The 23767-nt window shown below is 48.1% G+C and overlaps 1 protein-coding gene across 1 annotated transcript in view; it reads right to left on the bottom strand.

The window, feature by feature from the left end:
* c20orf85 (chromosome 20 open reading frame 85) overlaps positions 1-23767 on the bottom strand; it is a 204826-nt gene that overhangs the window by 120306 nt on the left and 60753 nt on the right. Inside the window, exon 4 of the mRNA XM_031894221.1 lies at positions 2678-2916. Coding sequence (XP_031750081.1) covers positions 2678-2727 — 50 coding nt within the window. The 5' untranslated portion in view covers positions 2728-2916. The remainder of the gene's footprint in view (positions 1-2677; positions 2917-23767) is intronic.

A 23767-nucleotide genomic window follows, 5' to 3' on the forward strand; every position in this document is an offset into this window, starting at 1 on the left:
CCAGCCCCCCCCCCCCACTGTCACAGTGTAACCCCCATATCATATCATATATGCACATAATGTAACTGTATAATATATAGGCACAGATATACCCCCCATCTCTCCCCCAGCCCCCCCCCCACTGTCACAGTGTAACCCCCATATCATATATGCACATAATGTAACTGTATAATATATAGGCACAGATATACCCCCCCATCTTTCCCCCAGCCCCCCCCCCACTGTCACAGTGTAACCCCCATATCATATATGCACATAATGTAACTGTATAATATATAGGCACAGATATACCCCCATCTTTCCCCCAGCCCCCCCCCCACTGTCACAGTGTAACCCCCATATCATATATGCACATAATGTAACTGTATAATATATAGGCACAGATATACCCCCCCATCTTTCCCCCAGCCCCCCCCCCCACTGTCACAGTGTAACCCCCATATCATATATGCACATAATGTAACTGTATAATATATAGGCACAGATATACCCCCATCTTTCCCCCAGCCCCCCCCCCAATGTCACAGTGTAACCCCCATATCATATATGCACATAATGTAACTGTATAATATATAGGCACAGATATACCCCCATCTTTCCCCCAGCCCCCCCCCCACTGTCACAGTGTAACCCCCATATCATATATGCACATATTGTAACTGTATAATATATAGGCACAGATATACCCCCATCTTTCCCCCAGCCCCCCCCCCCCCACTGTCACAGTGTAACCCCCATATCATATATGCACATAATGTAACTGTATAATATATAGGCACAGATATACCCCCCATCTTTCCCCCAGCCCCCCCCCCACTGTCACAGTGTAACCCCCATATCATATATGCACATATTGTAACTGTATAATATATAGGCACAGATATACCCCCATCTTTCCCCCAGCCCCCCCCCCCCACTGTCACAGTGTAACCCCCATATCATATATGCACATAATGTAACTGTATAATATATAGGCACAGATATACCCCCATCTTTCCCCCAGCCCCCCCCCCACTGTCACAGTGTAACCCCCATATCATATATGCACATATTGTAACTGTATAATATATAGGCACAGATATACCCCCCCATCTTTCCCCCAGCCCCCCCCCCCCCCCACTGTCACAGTGTAACCCCCATATCATATATGCACATAATGTAACTGTATAATATATAGGCACAGATATACCCCCCATCTTTCCCCCAGCCCCCCCCCCACTGTCACAGTGTAACCCCCATATCATATATGCACATAATGTAACTGTATAATATATAGGCACAGATATACCCCCATCTTTCCCCCAGCCCCCCCCCCCCCCCACTGTCACAGTGTAACCCCCATATCATATATGCACATAATGTAACTGTATAATATATAGGCACAGATATACCCCCATCTTTCCCCCAGCCCCCCCCCCACTGTCACAGTGTAACCCCCATATCATATATGCACATAATGTAACTGTATAATATATAGGCACAGATATACCCCCCATCTTTCCCCAGCCCCCCCCCACTGTCACAGTGTAACCCCCATATCATATATGCACATATTGTAACTGTATAATATATAGGCACAGATATACCCCCATCTTTCCCCCAGCCCCCCCCCCACTGTCACAGTGTAACCCCCATATCATATATGCACATAATGTAACTGTATAATATATAGGCACAGATATACCCCCCATCTTTCCCCCAGCCCCCCCCCACTGTCACAGTGTAACCCCCATATCATATATGCACATATTGTAACTGTATAATATATAGGCACAGATATACCCCCCATCTTTCCCCCCCCCCCACTGTCACAGTGTAACCCCCATATCATATATTCACATAATGTAACTGTATAATATATAGGCACAGATATACCCCCCATCTTTCCCCCAGCCCCCCCCCCCACTGTCACAGTGTAACCCCCATATCATATATGCACATATTGTAACTGTATAATATATAGGCACAGATATACCCCCCATCTTTCCCCCAGCCCCCCCCCCCCACTGTCACAGTGTAACCCCCATATCATATATGCACATAATGTAACTGTATAATATATAGGTACAGATATACCCCCCATCTTTCCCCCAGCCCCCCCCCCCCACTGTCACAGTGTAACCCCCATATCATATATGCACATAATGTAACTGTATAATATATAGGTACAGATATACCCCCCATCTTTCCCCCAGCCCCCCCCCCCCACTGTCACAGTGTAACCCCCATATCATATATGCACATAATGTAACTGTATAATATATAGGTACAGATATACCCCCCATCTTTCCCCCAGCCCCCCCCCCCCACTGTCACAGTGTAACCCCCATATCATATATGCACATAATGTAACTGTATAATATATAGGTACAGATATACCCCCCATCTTTCCCCCAGCCCCCCCCCCCCCACTGTCACAGTGTAACCCCCATATCATATATGCACATAATGTAACTGTATAATATATAGGCACAGATATACCCCCCATCTTTCCCCCAGCCCCCCCCCCCCCCCACTGTCACAGTGTAACCCCCATATCATATATGCACATAATGTAACTGTATAATATATAGGCACAGATATACCCCCCATCTTTCCCCCAGCCCCCCCCCCCCCCCACTGTAAATTAAAAAGGAAACTTTCCAGGCAAGTTCTTGTCACTTTAAAAATCACTCACCTTTGCTCAGATAAATCCCAGTAAACAATAAGTCGCTGTTGGAGACACATCCGCGTGGGGCCCGGCCACCATTACACATGAAGTTCCGGCAGATGCTGTTCATGTGGGAAGATTATTGTTCGTTAAATGGAAAAGGTAATTGGTGGAGGAACATGGCAGGGGATCAAGAACTTGGAAGTTGTTCCTCCATTTCATTCGTTCTTTCACTGTTTTTTTTGTAGAATATCCCAACCGGGCACCTGTAGAAATGAAAATTCAAATTAAAAATGGCCGATGTTGGGCAGAATAATGATGGGTAAACATTGGGATCATGGTTTGGATCTTGGTTGCTGAGTGTAAGGAGTTGGGCGCAGAGTTTGGATAAAGGTCCAGACCTTGATTGGATGAAGGTGGAATCAGGGGTCTGATTTTGTGTGAAATTTGGGGTCTGTTAGACGTCAAGACCTTCATTTGGGGAGAATGAAATGTCGGCCTGGAGTAGATGAAGGTGTTGGATAAATAAGTGAATGGCTTGAGCGGAACCCATTTTATCTGGAAGGCTCTAACTTGGCCTTTATGGCTTTGGTTACAAGAATGTCCAATCCTGCTAGGGTCAAGGAGACAATGGCACTCAGCTTCCCTCAAGAACCATCAATTATAGATCAGCTTTGTAAGGGGGCAGGACAGGGTATTAGGGGCAGACAACTCAGCTCCACCACAAGCTCAACTCCAGGTTGGATAAGTCTCATAGACATTAAGGATAATTCCTGCTCTTGGTTCTCCAGGAGAACTTCATTTTGATGCAATGACTCCTGTGAGAGTGACTGGGCGCAGATCAGATAATTATACCTTAGAGCAGTTATCTCCACCCACTGGCCCTCGGATTCGATGTTGCCCCCAATGGCCTCCATACAGATGCTGAAGACTATCCATGGAGGCACAAAGGCAGTAAATTGCTCACCCGTAGGTGGCAACCTCACCAAACGAGCAACCCCAACACAGTGTATGGCCACCGTTACCCAAGCTGGAGCTTAGAAGGTCATCATGTGTAACATCTTGGGTAGATTTTAGAGAAGAGCCTTGCTCTAAAGCAGAGGTTAAATTACTTTTTAGTTCTCCATTCGAATATAGGTTAAAAAAAAAACGTTGGGGACCCACGACACCCCTCTAAGCTCCTGAAATTCCTGCAGGACCCTGGAGAGTTCCTCAAGCTCCCAAACCCTATTAGCCTCCATCTGTATGGAGAGTCCCATCTTCTGCTCCCATAGAACCAATTGCTAACCCATCATCACAGTATTGGGGCCACACAAGTAACCCCCAAAACTAACGAGCCATTCTGAATATGGGGGGAGGGTGTATAAATAAATCAGTAGCACCCAAAGCCTGTTTCTTGATAGACACGTAAGAGACGTGGACCGAGGACGTTAGTCGGATCGGAAATCCCAGACACTTGGAATATAAGATGATACCCCGTGCCGGGAATCCGCCGCTGAGCTCAGGGGACAGCAGGCACCAAATCCTACCGAGACACAGACAGGTTATATAACTTGTACAGTTTATCTCTCCCCGGGTAGGATTGCCTGTGCGCCTTATACCTGCTGCCTCGGAGATCCCTAGCAACGGCTAAACATCAGACACAACAAGGCAGCTGCCCCCCCCCCCAGGTTAAAGCTAAAGGGATTTGTCTCTGGCTCTTGTAGCTCCCCGGGAACATGAAGTTGGGGAGATATAAATCCCAGGACTCGTATAGTGCTGCCCAATCAGAGTGAGAGATTACATTAACCAGTTCCAAGAGAGTTGCCTCTCATCCCTTTACCCTTATGGCAATGGCAGGGGCAATATCTGGGGGCTGGGGGTACTTATTGGGCGGAGGAGATTCTCCATTCAATGCCTTATAGAAAAGTAGACAAAGTTCCAAGACAATTTGCAATTGGGCTTTATTTTTATTCCCTATGTATTCTTGAAGTTTTTTGTTCGCATACTGAGGCGCATCGGGAGTGGGGGACCCGGGGGCCCCAGAGCGCTCAGCAGGGATTGGCTGCCAGGGCCCACTGGGTTTTTTCCTAGGGTGTCCCGCCGGCCCAGTCCGACCCAGGTGGAGTTCCCCATTAACTCCAATAGCTGGCTATACGTTGGTTGGGCAGTTTTGAGGACAAAAGTACAGGGGGCAGATTTGGGGCATTTGGCCGATTATATCCCAGCAAGCCCCTAGTTACATCCTGCCGCCTCCCATAGACATAGCACCCTGGGGCCCCCTGCAGTATAATGTGCCAGGTCTTTAAATATTATGGTGCTTCTCTCAGCCCCCAGTTGGTGTCTTTTGTCAGCTCCAACTTGTTCAGCAGGAACAGCCCCCTAAGTTTGCCCATAGCCTGTACAGAGAGATACCATAAAACTATGGCACATAGGGATTCCCCTGTACTAAGCCCAATTCAGCAGGAACAGCCCCCTAAGTTTGCTCATAACCTGTACAGAGAGATACCATAAAACTATGGCACATAGGGATTCCCCTGTACTAAGCACAATTCAGCAGGAACAGCCCCCTAAGTTTGCTCATAGCCTGTACAGAGAGATACCATAAAACTATGGCACATAGGGATTCCCCTGTACTAAGCACAATTCAGCAGGAACAGCCCCCTAAGTTTGCTCATAGCCTGTACAGAGAGATACCATAAAACTATGGCACATAGGGATTCCCCTATACTAAGCACAATTCAGCAGGAACAGCCCCCTAAGTTTGCTCATAGCCTGTACAGAGAGATACCATAAAACTATGGCAGCATAGGGATTCCCCTGTACTAAGCACAATTCAGCAGGAACAGCCCCCTAAGTTTGCTCATAGCCTGTACAGAGAGATACCATAAAACTATGGCACATAGGGATTCCCCTGTACTAAGAACAATTCAGCAGGAACAGCCCCCTAAGTATGCTCATAGCCTGTACAGAGAGATACCATAAAACTATGGCACATAGGGATTCCCCTGTACTAAGCACAATTCAGCAGGAACAGCCCCCTAAGTTTGCCCATAGCCTGTACAGAGAGATACCATAAAACTATGGCACATAGGGATTCCCCTGTACTAAGCACAATTCAGCAGGAACAGTCCCCTAAGTTTGCTCATAGCCTGTACAGAGAGATACCATAAAACTATGGCACATAGGGATTCCCCTGTACTAAGCACAATTCAGCAGGAACAGTCCCCTAAGTTTGCTCATAGCCTGTACAGAGAGATACCATAAAGCAAAGCTAAGGCGCTACATGTACTTAGCCCATTTCAGCAGGAACCTATAGGAACACTAGGAGTATAAAGGCCGAGTTGCATTCAGTTGAACAGATCGTCGCTCTGCAGCCAAACGGCTCAGGAAAGTAAAGGATAAAGGGGAGAAAGTGCTTTACAGCAGCTGCAAAAGAACATCCCCCTAATGTTCCGCTGTTGCAGATTAAAACTTTTAATGTTCTGACCGGCGGGGGCCCGGGAATAGCCCGGCACAAACACTCTCTCCCTCTCCCCCCGGCTCTTTATTAGATGTTTAGAAATGTTCCGGCCAATTGTAAAGGCAGCGAGTTCTAATCCGAAAGTCAATTTATGGCTCTGGATTCCATTAATGACCCTCAGAAAAGCCTGTTACAAAGCAGGATTTGTGGCTATTGAGTCAGTCAGCGGCACCTACCTGCCCGTATGTACCTGCCCGTATGTACCTGCCCGTATGTACCTACCTGTCTGTGTCTGCCCGTATGTACCTGCCCGTCTGTGCCTGCCCGTATGTACCTACCTGTCTGTGTCTGCCCGTATGTACCTGCCCGTCTGTGCCTGCCCGTATGTACCTACCTGTCTGTGTCTGCCCGTATGTACCTACCTGTCTGTGTCTGCCCGTATGTACCTGCCCGTCTGTACCTACCCGTCTGTGCCTGCCCGTATGTACCTACTCGTCTGTGCCTGCCTGTATGTACCTGCCCGTATGTACCTACCCGTCTGTGCCTGCCCGTATGTGCCTACCCGTTTGTGCCTACCCGTCTGTGCCTGCCCGTATGTACCTGCCCCCTGTGTACCTACCCGTCTGTGCCTGCCCGTATGTACCTGCCCATATGTGCCTACCCGTATGTACCTGCCCGTATGTGCCTACCCGTATGTACCTGCCCGTATGTACCTGCCCCTATAGTACCTGCCCCTGTGTACCTACCCGTATGTACCTGCCCGTATGCGCCTGCCCGTCTGTGCCTGCCCGTATGTACCTGCCCCCTGTATACCTACCCGTATGTACCTACCCGTCTGTGCCTGCCCGTATGTACCTGCCCGTATGTGCCTACCCGTATGTACCTGCCCGTATGTACCTGCCCCTATAGTACCTGCCCCTACCCGTATGTGCCTGCCCCTGTGTACCTACCCGTCTGTGCCTACCCGTATGTACCTGCCCGTATGTACCTGCCCCTATAGTACCTGCCCCTACCCGTATGTGCCTGCCCCTGTGTACCTACCCGTATGTACCTGCCCGTATGTACCTGCCCCTATTGTACCTGCCCCTACCCGTATGTGCCTGCCCCTGTGTACCTACCCGTATGTACCTGCCCGTATGTACCTGCCCCTATAGTACCTGCCCCTACCCGTATGTGCCTGCCCCTGTGTACCTACCCGTATGTACCTGCCCGTATGTACCTGCCCCTATTGTACCTGCCCCTATGTACCTTCCCGTATGTACCTGCCCCTGTGTAGCTGCCCCTATGTACTCGCAGTGGGCTGTCCTTATGGGCTGGCTCCATACTGACCAGTCTATTACAAAATGGCGGCTCAAGGGAAAGGATGTAAAAGGGCAATATTTACTGATATATATATTCCAGTTTGGGGAGATTCTTTAATAGGTCACACAATATAAACTGTCTGTTGGTTACGTATTCATTCTGGGGGTGTAGTTTCCCTTTAATTTGTTGTCCTTACATGAAGCAGGCACCAGGCAGAGCTGGTAAGTACTTTTTTGATGCGACTTAGCGAATAGATTTTGTGACTGAATGAAGCAATAAGGCGCAGCCAAACTCTCTATTGGGGGGTCCCCTCCAATCCCGGGCCGTTACACACAAGGTGCCCCCCTGGTTCCGCAGCCATCGCTGATATCTGGGATTTTCTAGGAGGGATAAGGGGTTAAAATCTGCGGCCTGACCGGCTCGCTTGCTCCCTAATTATTTTTTCATTTAGGGGCCCCCGTTAGCGGTTATTAGAATGTCACTCTGTGCGTCTCATTAAGCCCCAGTGAGTCCCAGTCCGGCCCTGAGAGGCGCCTTATACACCCAGGTGGCAGAAAGCACAGACGGACTCCCTTAATTACTGTCAGCGCAGAGGTGTCCTCGTATGACTCCGCCAAAGTGCCCTATACTCTCGCCCCATTGGCCCTTACCTGGCCCTCTTGTCCAATCACAGCCTGCCCCTCAGCGTCAGCAACCCAGTCAGTGCCCTATGTCTGATATACAGTCAATTTAAAGAGGGGGGTCAGGGAATAGAGAGACATGGGGGGGGGGTCAGGGAATAGAGAGACATGGGGGGGGTCAGGGAATAGAGAGACATGGGGGGGGGGTCAGGGAATAGAGAGACATGGGGGGGTCAGGGAATAGAGAGACGTGGGGGGGTCAGGGAATAGAGAGACATGGGGGGGTCAGGGAATAGAGAGACATGGGGGGGGGTCAGGGAATAGAGAGACATGGGGGGTCAGGGAATAGAGAGACATGGGGGGGGTCAGGGAATAGAGAGACATGGGGGGGGGTCAGGGAATAGAGAGACATGGGGTGGGTCAGGGAATAGAGAGACATGGGGGGGGTCAGGGAATAGAGAGACATGGGGGGGGTCAGGGAATAGAGAGACATGGGGGGTCAGGGAATAGAGAGACATGGGGGGGGGTCAGGGAATAGAGAGACATGGGGGGGTCAGGGAATAGAGAGACATGGGGGGGGGGTCAGGGAATAGAGAGACATAGGGGGGTCAGGGAATAGAGAAACATGGGGTGGGTCAGGGAATAGAGAAACATGGGGGGGTCAGGGAATAGAGAAACATGGGGTGGGTCAGGGAATAGAGAAACATGGGGGGGTCAGGGAATAGAGAAACATGGGGGGGTCAGGGAATAGAGAGACATGGGGGGGTCAGGGAATAGAGAAACATGGGGGGGGTCAGGGAATAGAGAAACATGGGGGGTTAGGGACCTTTCTCCCACGACCCCCCCCCCCATACCTGTATGTGCCATTGGCTAATCCTAAATAGAAGATTGCCATTTTAAGAATTAAGGGCCACCCCCCTTGGGATCTAGGGCCGCCGCCTGGTTGCAGGGTTAAACTGGACCCTAGCAACCAGATAGCAACTTCCAAACTGGAGAGCTGCTGAATGAAAAGCTAAATAGTTCAAAAAGCGCAACTAATAAAAAATGAAGACTAACTGCAAATTGTCTCAGAATAGCATCCTCTTCATCATACTAATAGTTCATTTATAGGTGGACACCCCCGTTAATGCCATGGTGCACCCACACCGACGACTCAGGGGCAACTATATTTACAATACCTAGAATGCTAGGTAAGAACGCTGCATTGTGGGTAAACAACATGGCGTCCGATGACTAAATGAGCCCTACGATGCCCAGTGGGCGGCTGTTCCGTACAGATATTTATCCGTATTACATTGCTATTTGCGTTCCATGCCGGCGCCGGCGCCAGGGGGCAGAACCCACGTACAATATTCCCTGCCATGTTGGTACAGGAGAGATCTGAGAGGCGGCGCCGGTGAAAAAATAAAAAGAGACTTTGATTTGTGACGGTTGGATTTGTTGACAGAAGCTTATTTATATATTGCCGAGCGTTGTCATGGATAATCCGACATTTCCTCTCTGCCCGGGCCCCTGTGTGGGATGCACGGAACATTCCCTGCAAGAGCCTACACAGAATCAGAATGTGTATAGTCAGAACCAGGGATCCAAATACTGGGCCCTGCGTGTAGTGGGGCCACACAGCAATTTTACACACAGGGGCCCCTATAGTAGCAGAGGGATAGTAGCACAGGGGCCCCTATAGTAGCAGAGGGATAGTAGCACAGGGGCCCCTATAGTAGCAGAGGGATAGTAGCACAGGGGCCCCTATAGTAGCAGCGGGATAGTAGCACAGGGGCCCCTATAGTAGCAGGGGGATAGTAGCACAGGGGCCCTTATAGTAGCAGCGGGATAGTAGCACAGGGGCCCCTATAGTAGCAGGGGGATAGTAGCACAGGGGCCCCTATAGTAGCAGAGGGATAGTAGCACAGGGGCCCCTATAGTAGCAGCGGGATAGTAGCACAGGGGCCCCTATAGTAGCAGTGGGATAGTAGCACAGGGGCCCCTATAGTAGCAGAGGGATAGTAGCACAGGGGCCCCTATAGTAGCAGAGGGAGAGTAGCACAGGGGCCCCTATAGTAGCAGCGGGATAGTAGCACAGGGGCCCCTATAGTAGCAGCGGGATAGTAGCACAGGGGCCCCTATAGTAGCAGCGGGATAGTAGCACAAGGGCCCCTATAGTAGCAGCGGGATAGTAGCACAGGGGCCCCTATAGTAGCAGAGGGATAGTAGCACAGGGGCCCCTATAGTAGCAGAGGGATAGTAGCACAGGGGTCCCTATAGTAGCAGAGGGATAGTAGCACAGGGGCCCCTATAGTAGCAGAGGGATAGTAGCACAGGGGCCCCTATAGTAGCAGAGGGATAGTAGCACAGGGGCCCCTATAGTAGCAGAGGGATAGTAGCACAGGGGCCCCTATAGTAGCAGCGGGATAGTAGCACAGGGGCCCCTATAGTAGCAGAGGGATAGTAGCACAGGGGCCCCTATAGTAGCAGAGGGATAGTAGCACAGGGGCCCCTATAGTAGCAGGGGGATAGTAGCACAGGGGCCCCTATAGTAGCAGCGGGATAGTAGCACAGGGGCCCCTATAGTAGCAGCGGGATAGTAGCACAGGGGCCCCTATAGTAGCAGCGGGATAGTAGCACAGGGGCCCCTATAGTAGCAGCGGGATAGTAGCACAGGGGCCCCTATAGTAGCAGAGGGATAGTAGCACAGGGGCCCCTATAGTAGCAGAGGGATAGTAGCACAGGGGCCCCTATAGTAGCAGAGGGATAGTAGCACAGGGGCCCCTATAGTAGCAGCGGGATAGTAGCACAGGGGCCCCTATAGTAGCAGCGGGATAGTAGCACAGGGGCCCCTATAGTAGCAGCGGGATAGTAGCACAGGGGCAGAAGCAGCACAACAGTAAGTCGAGATTCGGACACTGGAAGCCGCAGATCAGTAAAAACAAAGAACTGAAGGTCAAACAACTCACAAAGAGAGAACTGGTATTTGGCAGCACAGACATTAATACAATTTCTATTTAATCCATAAATTTGTTATTTAGGTAGAACCCACAGCCCCCCCCCCCCCCCCCCCCCCCCCCCCCCCCCAGACATATAAATAAAACAGGAGATATCTGTTACACATCCGCGTATGTTTTACTCCTGCAAAATCAACAGAGGAATTTCTCCCCCTGGTGGTAAGTGGCAGTATTTATATTTACCCAGTAATGGTCTGTGAGTACCAGAAGCAGCGTATATGCTCCATTATATGCATGAAATGTCCCAGCATCCTCGGCAAAACACAAGCACTTTATCTGTGTGACCACCTCCCATGCCCACCCCCTCTTCTAGACTGTAAGCTCTGCAGGGCAGTGGGATAACTACATTACTGGGCCCAATAGAAGCTGGGCATCTCCCCATTAAATTCTCCCACACCCCTAAACCCGCTGCCCCCCTGCTTTCCTTCCCCATTAGAAGCTCAGTCGGTTGTTTTTGGGAGCAGAGAGGTTAAACTCAATCTGCCTGAATTAAATGGGAATAAAGTGCGAATGAGAACGGTACAAAGAGGGAATGTTATGTAAAGTAACAGCCTGTGCTATTTAGCCCTTTGTCTCCCTCTCTCCTGGTATTCAAACTTTGATTTTGTTAACTTCTATTAGATCTCACACCGAGCGCATTAAAAAAAAAAAAGGGAAAAAAATAAAAAGCGCTTCAGTAATTACGAGTTTGGTTTTTAGACTCTGGTTACATAATCAGTTCTCAATTATAATGAGAAAATTCTTATGTCTCTGAGTAGGAAAGAGAGAGAGGGAGAGAGAGAGGGAGAGAGAGAGACAGAGGGAGAGAGAGAGAGAGACAGAGGGAAAGAGAGACAGAGAGAGATAGAGGGAAAGAGAGAGACAGAGGGAGAGAGAGAGAGAGACAGAGGGAAAGAGAGAGACAGAGAGAGATAGAGGGAAAGAGAGATAAAGGGAAAGAGAGAGACAGTGAGAGATAGAGGGAAAGAGAGAGGTAAAGGGAAAGAGACAAAGATATAGATGGAAAGAGAGAAATAGAGGGAAAGAGAGAGAGAAAGAGGGAAAGAGAGAGAGAAAAAGAGAGAGACACACAGAGGGAAAGAGAGGGAGAAAGACAGAGGGAAGGAGAAAGAGATAGACACAGGGGGAGAAAGGGAGATGCAGAGAGAGGGACAGAGAGGGTTAGGGAGAGAGGGAGAGAGTGAGATGGTGGCAAAGATAGAGAAACCAAGGGAGATAAAATGAGAGATATAGAAACTTAAGGAGACAGAGGAAGATGGAAAGAGAGAGGTAGAGAGTGAAAGAGAGAGGGAGAGTAAAAGAGAAAGGGGGAATGAGAGAGAAATAAAGTTAAGGAGACAGAGAGAGAGGGAATGAGAGACAGAGGAAGAGAAATAAAGAGAATAGAAGAGAGAGAGAGGAAAAGACAGAGAGGGAGAGATAGAGAGAGGGAAAGGAAGAGAGACACAGGGAGAGAGAGAGAGGGGGGGAGGGATGAGAGACAGAGAGAGGGAAAGAGAGAGGGAAAGAGAGGGAGAGATAGAGGGAGACAGAGAGAGCGGGGAGAGCGGCGCAGGCAGGGGCTGTGAGTTCACAAGATTTATCCTGTAAATGTATTCCGTCTGCTCGGGCGTATGGCAGCGCCTCTAACGGAACGGCCCCAGCTCCTTCCCTCCCTGTGTTCTGTTAGGCACAATCCTGCCCCCCCCCCCCCCCCAAATGAGAGATTATCTTATTATAATGGCCTGAGTATTGGAGTTGGGAGTTGTAGTTCAATAACAGCCTCACAGCCAATGCCATACCCCTACTGGTTCAACATGAGTTCACTGAATGGGGCTTGTTCTGATCCCACTGGGCAATGGTTTGATTTAAAGGGCCAGTAACACCTTTCCAGATGCCTACACCGTTACCATATCCCATCATCAATAAACCTAAGTGCATAATAAGTTTGTTGGTGTGGGTTTTATTCCATTCACCGGTCCTCATCTCTGCCCTTTGCCTGCTGATCTGATGCTTTTTTAATTAATCACACAGGTGATAAGAGGGGGGTTGTTTATACAGAGCTCATTATGTCCAGTTAAAGCAGCCCAGCTAATTACAAGGGAAACAGTACATGTAAAAGCACAGCCTACATATTTCTAATTTAGAAATAGTCCAAATTGTGCATTTCGCTATTGTCTTAACATCCTAAAGGGGAAGCTAAACTCCACCCAAACATTTAATGACTCAAGAAAATGTCAGCGACTTTCCAATATATTTTAGTAACAAATATTCAGTGCTTTTAGGGTTAATTTGAATAGAAATTGCTATTGAAAGCGTCTGCCTCTCTCTATTCTCTGCACTGTTGGTTCTGGTGCTTGAAACAATGTAGGCAAGTCAGTCTGCAACTGGAATTTCAACAGTTATCTGGTTGCTAGGGTTCAAATTATCTTAGCAACCAGGAAGTGGCTTAAATGAGAGACTGTATGCTGAACCCTTTATTTTCATTGCTTTATCTAATTCGTACCATATGGTATTCTTTCACTTTATTAAATAAAGTTTATTTTATGTATAGAATCCAATCCAGGATATGGTTTGGGGGGGGGGGAATCCACGAAACCGACTCTGAAGCCCTCGCACCATGTGACCAGACAACAGAAGGCGCCAGATTTCTGTTGACAGATGCAATTTGCGTTATTTTTGCTGAATCAGGAATATTCCGATCTGGATTGGGTTCAGCATTCGGCTCAGATCGTTTGTGCAGAACTTTCTCTGTGCAGAACTTTCTCTTTGCCCAAATCAGTAACGATCTGGTTTCCTATTTCTCTGTAATAATAAAACAGTACCTGTACTTGATCCCAACTAAGATATAATTACCCCTTATTGGGGCAGAACAGCCCTATTGGGTTTATTTCATGGTTAAATGATTCCCTTTTCTCTGTAATAATAAAACAGTACCTGTACTTGATCCCAACTAAGATATAATTACCCCTTATTGGGGCAGAACAGCCCTATTGGGTTTATTTCATGGTTAAATGATTCCCTTTTCTCTGTAATAATAAAACAGTACCTGTACTTGATCCCAACTAAGATATAATTACCCCTTATTGGGGCAGAACAGCCCTATTGGGTTTATTTAATGGTTAAATGATTCCCTTTTCTCTGTAATAATAAAACAGTACCTGTACTTGATCCCAACTAAGATATAATTACCCCTTATTGGGGGCAGAACAGCCCTATTGGGTTTATTTAATGGTTAAATGATTTATTTAGCAGACTTAAGGAAGGAGATCCAAATTACGGAAAGACCCCTTATCCAGAAAACCCTAGGGTTAATTTATAAATAAAAGATGATTTGATTGCACTTATTGGTCAGTATAATACAATACAAATACTCCCTGTACTTCTCATTGGCTGAATACAATAGTGCTGCACCTGGAACCTGTTTGCCCCCGGGGGGGGGGGGGGGAATAAGGAGCAGAGGGGGGGGCTCATATTATTCCCACCCAGACAACACAATGAGCTCTCGCTTCTCCATTTGAGGCATCATTGAGGTGACAGTATCTCCCGAGCAGTCACCCAGCTGATGAGACAGCTCCCTGGCCGCTAATTTATCTGCTTTCAGGCTGTCTAGACAGTGTTTGGGTCAGGGAGAGCCGCTTCCCTGCCTCTGGGCCCGGCGCTCACCGGGGCTGCGGGGAATCTCACCACCATCCCAGCTTATTGCCCACATCTATTAATTAAAGGCGCAGAATTGATGGGCTTTTTATTTTCTAGATAAGACACAGGCTCATTCTGTGCGGAGAGTCTCACTTAGGCAGGAAAATATAAAAGAAACGGAAAGATAAATCTTCCAGCCGAGATAAACAGGAGAGGCTTTTCCTTTCTCCCCACTGAGAGAATATTCTGCCTTCAACAGAAGTTGGAGGAAAGTAAAAAAAACACAAAATAGAAACGTTAACCTTTTCTCTCCCTGATAGACGATAGATAAAAAAAATCATTAGTAGATAGATAGATAGATAGATAGATAGCACATACATAGAATATAGATATATAGAGAGCAGATACATAGATATAAATAGAGAGATGATAGATAGATAGATGATATAGAGGTGATAGATAGATAGATAGATAGATAGATAGATAGATAGATAGATAGATACAGATAGATAGGATAGATAGATACAGATAGATAGATAAATAGATAGATAGCACATACATAGAATATAGATATATAGAGAGCAGATACATAGATATAAATAGAGAGATGATAAAGAGGTGATAGATAGATAGATACAGATAGATAGATAGATAGATAGATAGATAGATAGATAGATAGATAGATAGCACATACATATAATATAGATATATAGAGAGCAGATACATAGATGAGAGATGATAGATAGATAGATAGATAGATAGATAATACAGAGGTGATGATGATAGATAGATAGATAGAAATTTAAGAGGAAGAGGGGCAACTGGATAGAGAATAGAAAGGGAAGGGGGGAGACAGACAGAGTTAGACAGACAGAGTAAGACAGACAGAGTAAGACAGACAGAGTAAGACAGACAGAGTAAGACAGACAGAGTAAGACAGACAGAGTTAGACAGACAGAGTTAGACAGACAGAGTTAGACAGACAGAGTTAGACAGACAGAGTTAGACAGACAGAGTTAGACAGACAGAGTAAGACAGACAGAGTTAGACAGACAGAGTTAGACAGACAGAGTTAGACAGACAGAGTTAGACAGACAGAGTTAGACAGACAGAGTAAGACAGACAGAGTTAGACAGACAATGGAGAATAAGGAAATGAGATGCCAGAGATCTATAGACGGAGAGAAAGGAACAGATTAGGGGTTTGTCGCCTTCTTCAGTTCTAGATACGTTTGCGCCGAGGATCTAGGGTTCCGTACGTAGGGTTCCATACATAGGGTTCCATACGGGACTGAGCAGGTTCCAGATTTGGCCTAATCCATCCCTCTGGCCGAACCAAATCCGTATCCTTGAAATCATGTGACTTTTTGTCACGTAAACATGCAAGGTTCCCTTTAACCCTTCCTTAGCCTAATATGCATATGAAAATTCAGTTTCAGTACTCGGCCGAATCTGTCACAAAGGATTCTGGGTTCGGCCGAATCTGTCACAAAGGATTCTGGGTTCGGCCGAATCTGACACAAAGGATTCTGGGTTCGGCCGAATCTGTCACAAAGGATTCTGGGTTCGGCCGAATCTGTCACAAAGGATTCTGGGTTCGGCCGAATCTGACACAAAGGATTCTGGGTTCGGCCGAATCTGACACAAAGGATTCTGGGTTCGGCCGAATCTGACACAAAGGATTCTGGGTTCGGCCGAATCTGTCACAAAGGATTCTGGGTTCGGCCGAATCTGACACAAAGGATTCTGGGTTCGGCCGAATCTGACACAAAGGATTCTGGGTTCGGCCGAATCTGTCACAAAGGATTCTGGGTTCGGCCGAATCTGTCACAAAGGATTCTGGGTTCGGCCGAATCTGACACAAAGGATTCTGGGTTCGGCCGAATCTGACACAAAGGATTCTGGGTTCGGCCGAATCTGTCACAAAGGATTCTGGGTTCGGCCGAATCTGTCACAAAGGATTCTGGGTTCGGCCGAATCTGTCACAAAGGATTCTGGGTTCGGCCGAATCTGACACAAAGGATTCTGGGTTCGGCCGAATCTGACACAAAGGATTCTGGGTTCGGCCGAATCTGTCACAAAGGATTCTGGGTTCGGCAGAATCTGACACAAAGGATTCTGGGTTCGGCCGAATCTGACACAAAGGATTCTGGGTTCGGCCGAATCTGTCACAAAGGATTCTGGGTTCGGCCGAATCTGACACAAAGGATTCTGGGTTCGGCCGAATCTGACACAAAGGATTCTGGGTTCGGCCGGATCCTAAAATAGCGGATTTGGTGCATCCCTAGATTTGAACCAGACTTAGGGGCCCTATAAGTTATTAGAAGCATGAGTAGATGATAGATCTTCCCTGATTGGCTACGGGTTGCCCTGGGATTATTGTAATTTACTACTTGGGTGCAGGTTTAGCTAAACCATGAGTAGTTCCTAATGCTCCCATTGGCTACTGAAACTGCCCAAACCACTGCCTGGTTGCCTGAAACTTCCCCGAATCCCTGCATGCCTCATAGCCCCGCCCCCACCTGTCACTGACCTGCCCCTGGACATCATTAGCTCCACCCTCCACGCAATCCAGCCCGCCCCTTGTCTGGACAATCCCCAGGTAAGTGGGGGCCCTTCTAGCTGGATTTTCTAGACACGTCCCTCAGATTTCGGGGCCCCCCTGTTGGTTTGGGGGCTGCAGAGGAGGAAAGATATTTCTGCAAAGGACTCTGTGATCCTGGCGCTCAGTCCCTGCCCCCCCCCCCCCTTCCCTGATCCATTTGGGACGCTCTTTGCTGCAGAAAAACAGATGATAAAATGGCGTCTTTCTTAGGAAATAAATAAGTGCCAGTTTTAATCAGAACAGACACCGAGGAAATGTGTTCGGCTGTTTCCCAGATCCGCATTCTAATGTGTCCCGATGCGCCAGCGAGTAAATACGTCTCCTGTTGTACCGGAACCCACGCCATATTCTCCTCTCTTTCTGTTTTCCAACCTTTTAAAATATTCACTTGGATACAGACACCGTGTCCCCATTCCTCTTCCAGATCCCGCCGGCCGGATTCCAATATCCGCGCAGCCTTATTATCCCCCCCCTCCTACTATAGGCACCATCTCTCCCTACTATACCTGCTATCCCACAGCCCCAGTCCCTTCCCAGAGGCTATTATCCCACTGCTACTATAGGCACCATCTCTCCCTACTATACCTGCTATCCCACAGCCCCAGTCCCTTCCCAGAGGCTATTATCCCACTGCTACTATAGGCACCATCTCTCCCTACTATACCTGCTATCCCACAGCCCCAGTCCCTTCCCAGAGGCTATTATCCCCCCACTGCTACTATAGGCACCATCTCTCCCTACTATACCTGCTATCCCACAGCCCCAGTCCCTTCCCAGAGGCTATTATCCCCCCACTGCTACTATAGGCACCATCTCTCCCTACTATACCTGCTATCCCACAGCCCCAGTCCCTTCCCAGAGGCTATTATCCCACTGCTACTATAGGCACCATCTCTCCCTACTATACCTGCTATCCCACAGCCCCAGTCCCTTCCCAGAGGCTATTATCCCCCCACTGCTACTATAGGCACCATCTCTCCCTACTATACCTGCTATCCCACAGCCCCAGTCCCTTCCCAGAGGCTATTATCCCCCCACTGCTACTATAGGCACCATCTCTCCCTACTATACCTGCTATCCCACAGCCCCAGTCCCTTCCCAGAGGCTATTATCCCCCCACTGCTACTATAGGCACCATCTCTCCCTACTATACCTGCTATCCCACAGCCCCAGTCCCTTCCCAGAGGCTATTATCCCCCCCACTGCTACTATAGGCACCATCTCTCCCTACTATACCTGCTATCCCACAGCCCCAGTCCCTTCCCAGAGGCTATTATCCCCCCACTGCTACTATAGGCACCATCTCTCCCTACTATACCTGCTATCCCACAGCCCCAGTCCCTTCCCAGAGGCTATTATTCCCCCACTGCTACTATAAGCACCATCTCCCCCTACTATACCTGCTATCCCACAGCCCCAGTCCCTTCCCAGAGGGCTATTATCCCCCCACTGCTACTATAGGCACCATCTCTCCCTACTATACCTGCTATCCCACAGCCCCAATCCCTTCCCAGAGGCTATTATCCCCCCACTGCTACTATAGGCACCATCTCTCCCTACTATACCTGCTATCCCACAGCCCCAGTCCCTTCCCAGAGGCTATTATCCCCCCACTGCTACTATAGGCACCATCTCTCCCTACTATACCTGTTATCCCACAGCCCCAGTCCCTTCCCAGAGGCTATTATCCCCCCACTGCTACTATAGGCACCATCTCTCCCTACTATACCTGCTATCTCACAGCCCCAGTCCCTTCCCAGAGGCTATTATCCCCCCACTGCTACTATAGGCACCATCTCTCCCTACTATACCTGCTATCCCACAGCCCCAGTCCCTTCCCAGAGGCTATTATTATCCCTTCCACTTGGTAAGAGAGTCCATATTGGGACTGGCAGTAGAACCAGGCCCGGTCGAGGTATGTATGACAGGTCCCGGCACATTATTGATGATTCAGAAGATCAGAAGTAGGACGTGACTCACAGGTGCTCGGTCTGGGAGACTCAGTACAAGTGAATGGCCTCGGGGCTGTAGATCCTCGTTCCTTTATTTGCTCAGGAAGTTGCTTTATTGCCGCTATTGTTTAACCACAGTCACATTTCATCTTTATTAATAGGCCAAGCCGTGTGGTTTTCGGGCTGAGGAAGAGCTTAGTCACCGTTGGCGAGACACCAGGGCATTGTCAGTGCAGCTGGAGAGTAAGGTGCAAACGCGCAGGGTCACAATGACTGTGAGATCACCGCCTAGCAAATTAGAGCGCACGTTTGTATCTATCCTGCTATGGGGAAATCACTGGCACTTTGCACTTTATTGTGTCGTTATCTTTAGTTTATATAGAGGAAGGATATTCTGCAAAGCTGCAAACTGGTCGCACAGTAAAGGGGGTCCATTTCTGTCCCTAGAGGTGGTGGTAACCTGTGTGCCCTTCTTTATTTAGCTGGAGCTTTTCAAGTGTTGTTCTACTACAACTCCCAGCATTCTCCGAGGTGCTCAGGTTGTCCTTGGCCATTGGTGGTTACTCTGGCTGCAGTTTTTCTACAACAAACGGTCCCAGAATTTAGATGGGTGAGGAACATCTCATTGGGGTTCATCTTGCACCCTGGGCACCACATAATGAAGCGAGTGCAACACTCAATGACGCTCTCTGGTTGCAGTGACCTGCCTCTTCCAGGTCTGGGTCTTGTTGTTCTATAGCAATAATATAGCAATAATTGAGGTCTCTCATCCCGCACATTAAAACCAGACATGTGAGGAGCACAACTGAGTTGCAGAAGAGTATGTTGCCTGTGTGAAACTGGTGAGGTTGCTAAAGGAGTGGTCTTCATTGGCCAAACACCTTGGTGGCATTATTAGACAATTGGATCAAAATAAAAGCGGTTACGACCTGTTGGGTCAATGTGGTCCTTCACCAAGGGATCTTCAAAACTCCATGGGTCAATGTGGTCCTTCACCAAGGGATCTTCAAAACTCCATGGGTCAATGTGGTCCTTCACCAAGGGATCTTCAAAACTCCATGGGTCAATGTGTTCCTTAACCAAGTGATCTTAAAAACGCCATGGGTCAATATGTTCCTTCACAAAGGGATCTTCAAAACTCCATGGTTCAATGTGGTCCTTCACCAAGGGATCTTCAAAACTCCATGGATCAATGTGGTCCTTCCCCAGGGGATCTTAAAAACTCCATGGGTCAATGTGGTCCTTCACCAAGGGATCTTCAAAATTTCATGGGTCAATGAATTCCTTTACCAAGGGATCTTCAAAACATCATGGGTCAATGTGGTCCTTCCCCAGGGGATCTTCAAAACTCAATGGGTCAATGTGGTCCTTCCCCAGGGGATCTTCAAAACTTCATGGGTCAATGTGGTCCTTCACTAAGGGATTTTCAAAACTTGATGGGTTGATGTGGTCCTTCACCAAGGGATCTTAAAAACTTCCTGGTATATCAGGCCAATCCCTGAGCAGAAAGTTATTTTGGGTTAATGGTTCATGTATGCATGTATCACTTTGGTAAATAAGAGTAGTCTGTGTATGGCCACCTTTACAGCAGCTCATTGATAGGAGGAACCTCCAAGGCAACAGTGTATTTGTACAGGGCATCTAGCAAGGAACCTGATGCTGCTGTTGTTCAATAAAGGTCACAGTAAAGAGCTCTTGGCTCTCTGTAGAATTTATCCCACCCCCACTGGAGAGACACCTTAATTGACTTCTCTATTCTGATAAGGCAATGTTCCACCTCGTAGCTGACAAGGATAATGTTTATGAAGGAAATTAGCAGCCCTTAGAAACAGGTTATGTTCACCTTAGATAACTCTAGACCCCAGAGTCCCACCTCAATATCTGCTACTTAATAACATTCATCAAAACAAGAGCTTCATTGGGCCTCAGAGCAACCTGCCAAGCAGAACCTTTAATGCCCTCTAGGTGCATATTCCCTTCACCTAAATGGGAATTCTGTGGGAGAACCTTACACGCATCTCAGCTAATGGTGCCTCCAGGCTTGGGGTAAGGAACTCTGATTCACGGGATGAGTCAGTACCGGCGCGAAGCTGAAACCAGACCTTAAGGAACTTCATAGGGAAATGAAGCGAGAGAGAGAGACGTCTGAGCCCAGGTGAGTCAGGCCTTGTGTAACCCAGGAGGCACCGAGAGGAGGCAGAACGACTACTTCTGTCATTAAACAGACAGCGATGCACTTTGTACGGGGTTTAATGAGCTCTATGGTTTCCCCGTACAACTGACTGTGTTTGATGACATTTTCCTATTCAACAGGAGCGGAAAAGCTGAGACACCTCGGGTCTGACTGGGTGTTTCTATGGACTGTTGATGTACAGTCAGTATAAATACAAATATACAGAGAAGGAATGTTCTGGGCACACAATAAGCTGTACCCCCATACTGTACTGTCTAAGGGAAACACTATGGCACCCCCTACCCATATGTATAAATACAAATATACAGAGAAGGAATGTTCTGGGCACACAATAAGCTGTACCCCCATACTGTACTGTCTAAGGGAAACACTATGGCACCCCCTACCCATATGTATAAATACAAATATACAGAGAGGGAATGTTCTGGGCACACAATAAGCTGTACCCCCATACTGTACTGTCTAAGGGAAACACTATGGCACCCCCTACCCATATGTATAAATACAAATATACAGAGAAGGAATGTTCTGGGCACACAATAAGCTGTACCCCCATACTGTACTGTCTAAGGGAAACACTATGGCACCTCCTACCCATATGTATAAATACAACTATACAGAGAAGGAATGTTCTGGGCACACAATAAGCTGTACCCCCATACTGTACTGTCTAAGGGAAACACTATGGCACCCCCTACCCATATGTATAAATACAAATATACAGAGAAGGAATGTTCTGGGCACACAATAAGCTGTACCCCCATACTGTACTGTCTAAGGGAAACACTATGGCACCCCCTACCCATATATATAAATACAAATATCCAGAGAAGGAATGCTCTGGGCACACAATAAGCTGTACGCCCATACTGTACTGTCTAAGGGAAACACTATGGCACCTCCTACCCATATGTATAAATACAAATATACAGAGAAGGAATGTTCTGGGCACACAATAAGCTGTATCCCCATACTGTACTGTCTAAGGGAAACACTATGGCACCTCCTACCCATATTATACAGAGAAGGAATGTTCTGGGCTCACAGTTTATTCCCTTATATTTTACTGACAAATAAATACAATAAGTCTCTGCTTCTAAACAAAGCTTATTTTCCCTTTAATGTTCCTAATTGAAAAGCTGAAGGAAGAACAAAGGCAAAATACTGCAATGAGCTGAGATTTTTTTGGCAGAAAAGAGACAGTTGCGTTTGACTTTGAAATCACTTTTACTCTGCATTTTTAAGGAAGGTGTGTACCCGGCGCAATGATCTGCATGCTGGAAGAATAGGAATTCATTTGTATTCAGAGGGTAGGAATTTTATCCACTCAGATGAGACGACTCTGTTTAATTAGGTTTGGTAGTTAACTCAAAATAAAGTCTTCTGCTGGGGGTTTTTGGAACAGGATTCCGGGCTCCTGGGAGACGGCAGAGTTCTGACAAAAAATAAAAGAGGGGGGGGAAAAAAGCCTGAAAAATCCAAAGTGAGTGGATGGAGAGAAGAGAAACCCGTGGATATACCGGCCCCCGGCGCTGGGTACATTTTCCGAACGAGACTCGGCCGCGCTGTACTGCTCGTTAGGATTAATGAGTCTGCTATATCTGCCTTTTGTCCTGCCAAGTATAAATTGCTTTAGAAGATTGGGGGGACCCCTTGGGGCAGGGACCCTATTGCTATTGTAGGGGGGCTGATGGTGGTACAGAGATCGGCGCTGGCCGACAGGTTGAATTGCGCCTGAACCTGGCGGTGTATTATATAGGGGGCCCCCGGATATTTGGAAGGGGTGTCCGGGTCAAAACCGCCTGCCCGGTTTCCCCAATTTGGAAATCGGCCTATCGTCGATCACCATGTCATAGCCCCGCCCCGCAATGTCATAGTCCCACCCATGTGACCAGGGTCAGACTGGGCCAGACTCGACCCTTGCCAGCCCTCCCCCTGCCCGACCGTTGCTCTCCTGATCCGTTAAATGTACTCGGGGGAGGACGTCAGTGGGGGACCCTGCGGGGGGGTTAGGGGGGCCCTGCACACCCCAGTCCCACCCTGCATGTGACATCACTGCTCTGGCCCAGTAACACCTTGCCCCACCCCCCTGCACAGAGTTAACCAATGCCAACGTTGGCAACCCTCGTATCATAGGATGCCTATATGGTCAGAACCGGCCCAGTTGTATTTGGGTCCCTGGCACTGGTCATAGGGGAGGTGGGAGGGACCATTTAGTCGTACAGGGCCCATAAGATAAGATGGTGGCCCTCCTAGATGTTCTTATAGATTTATTCTATAGAATATACTACTGTAAATGGTCCCAGAACCTCACTACCTTATACCGTTAGTGAATGGGCCCTTGAGAACCATTGCGCTGGTTTATCCGGAGCAATATACAGAATTC

Source organism: Xenopus tropicalis, chromosome 10 (assembly GCF_000004195.4).
Source record: "Xenopus tropicalis strain Nigerian chromosome 10, UCB_Xtro_10.0, whole genome shotgun sequence".
NCBI classification, from domain to species: domain Eukaryota; kingdom Metazoa; phylum Chordata; class Amphibia; order Anura; family Pipidae; genus Xenopus; species Xenopus tropicalis.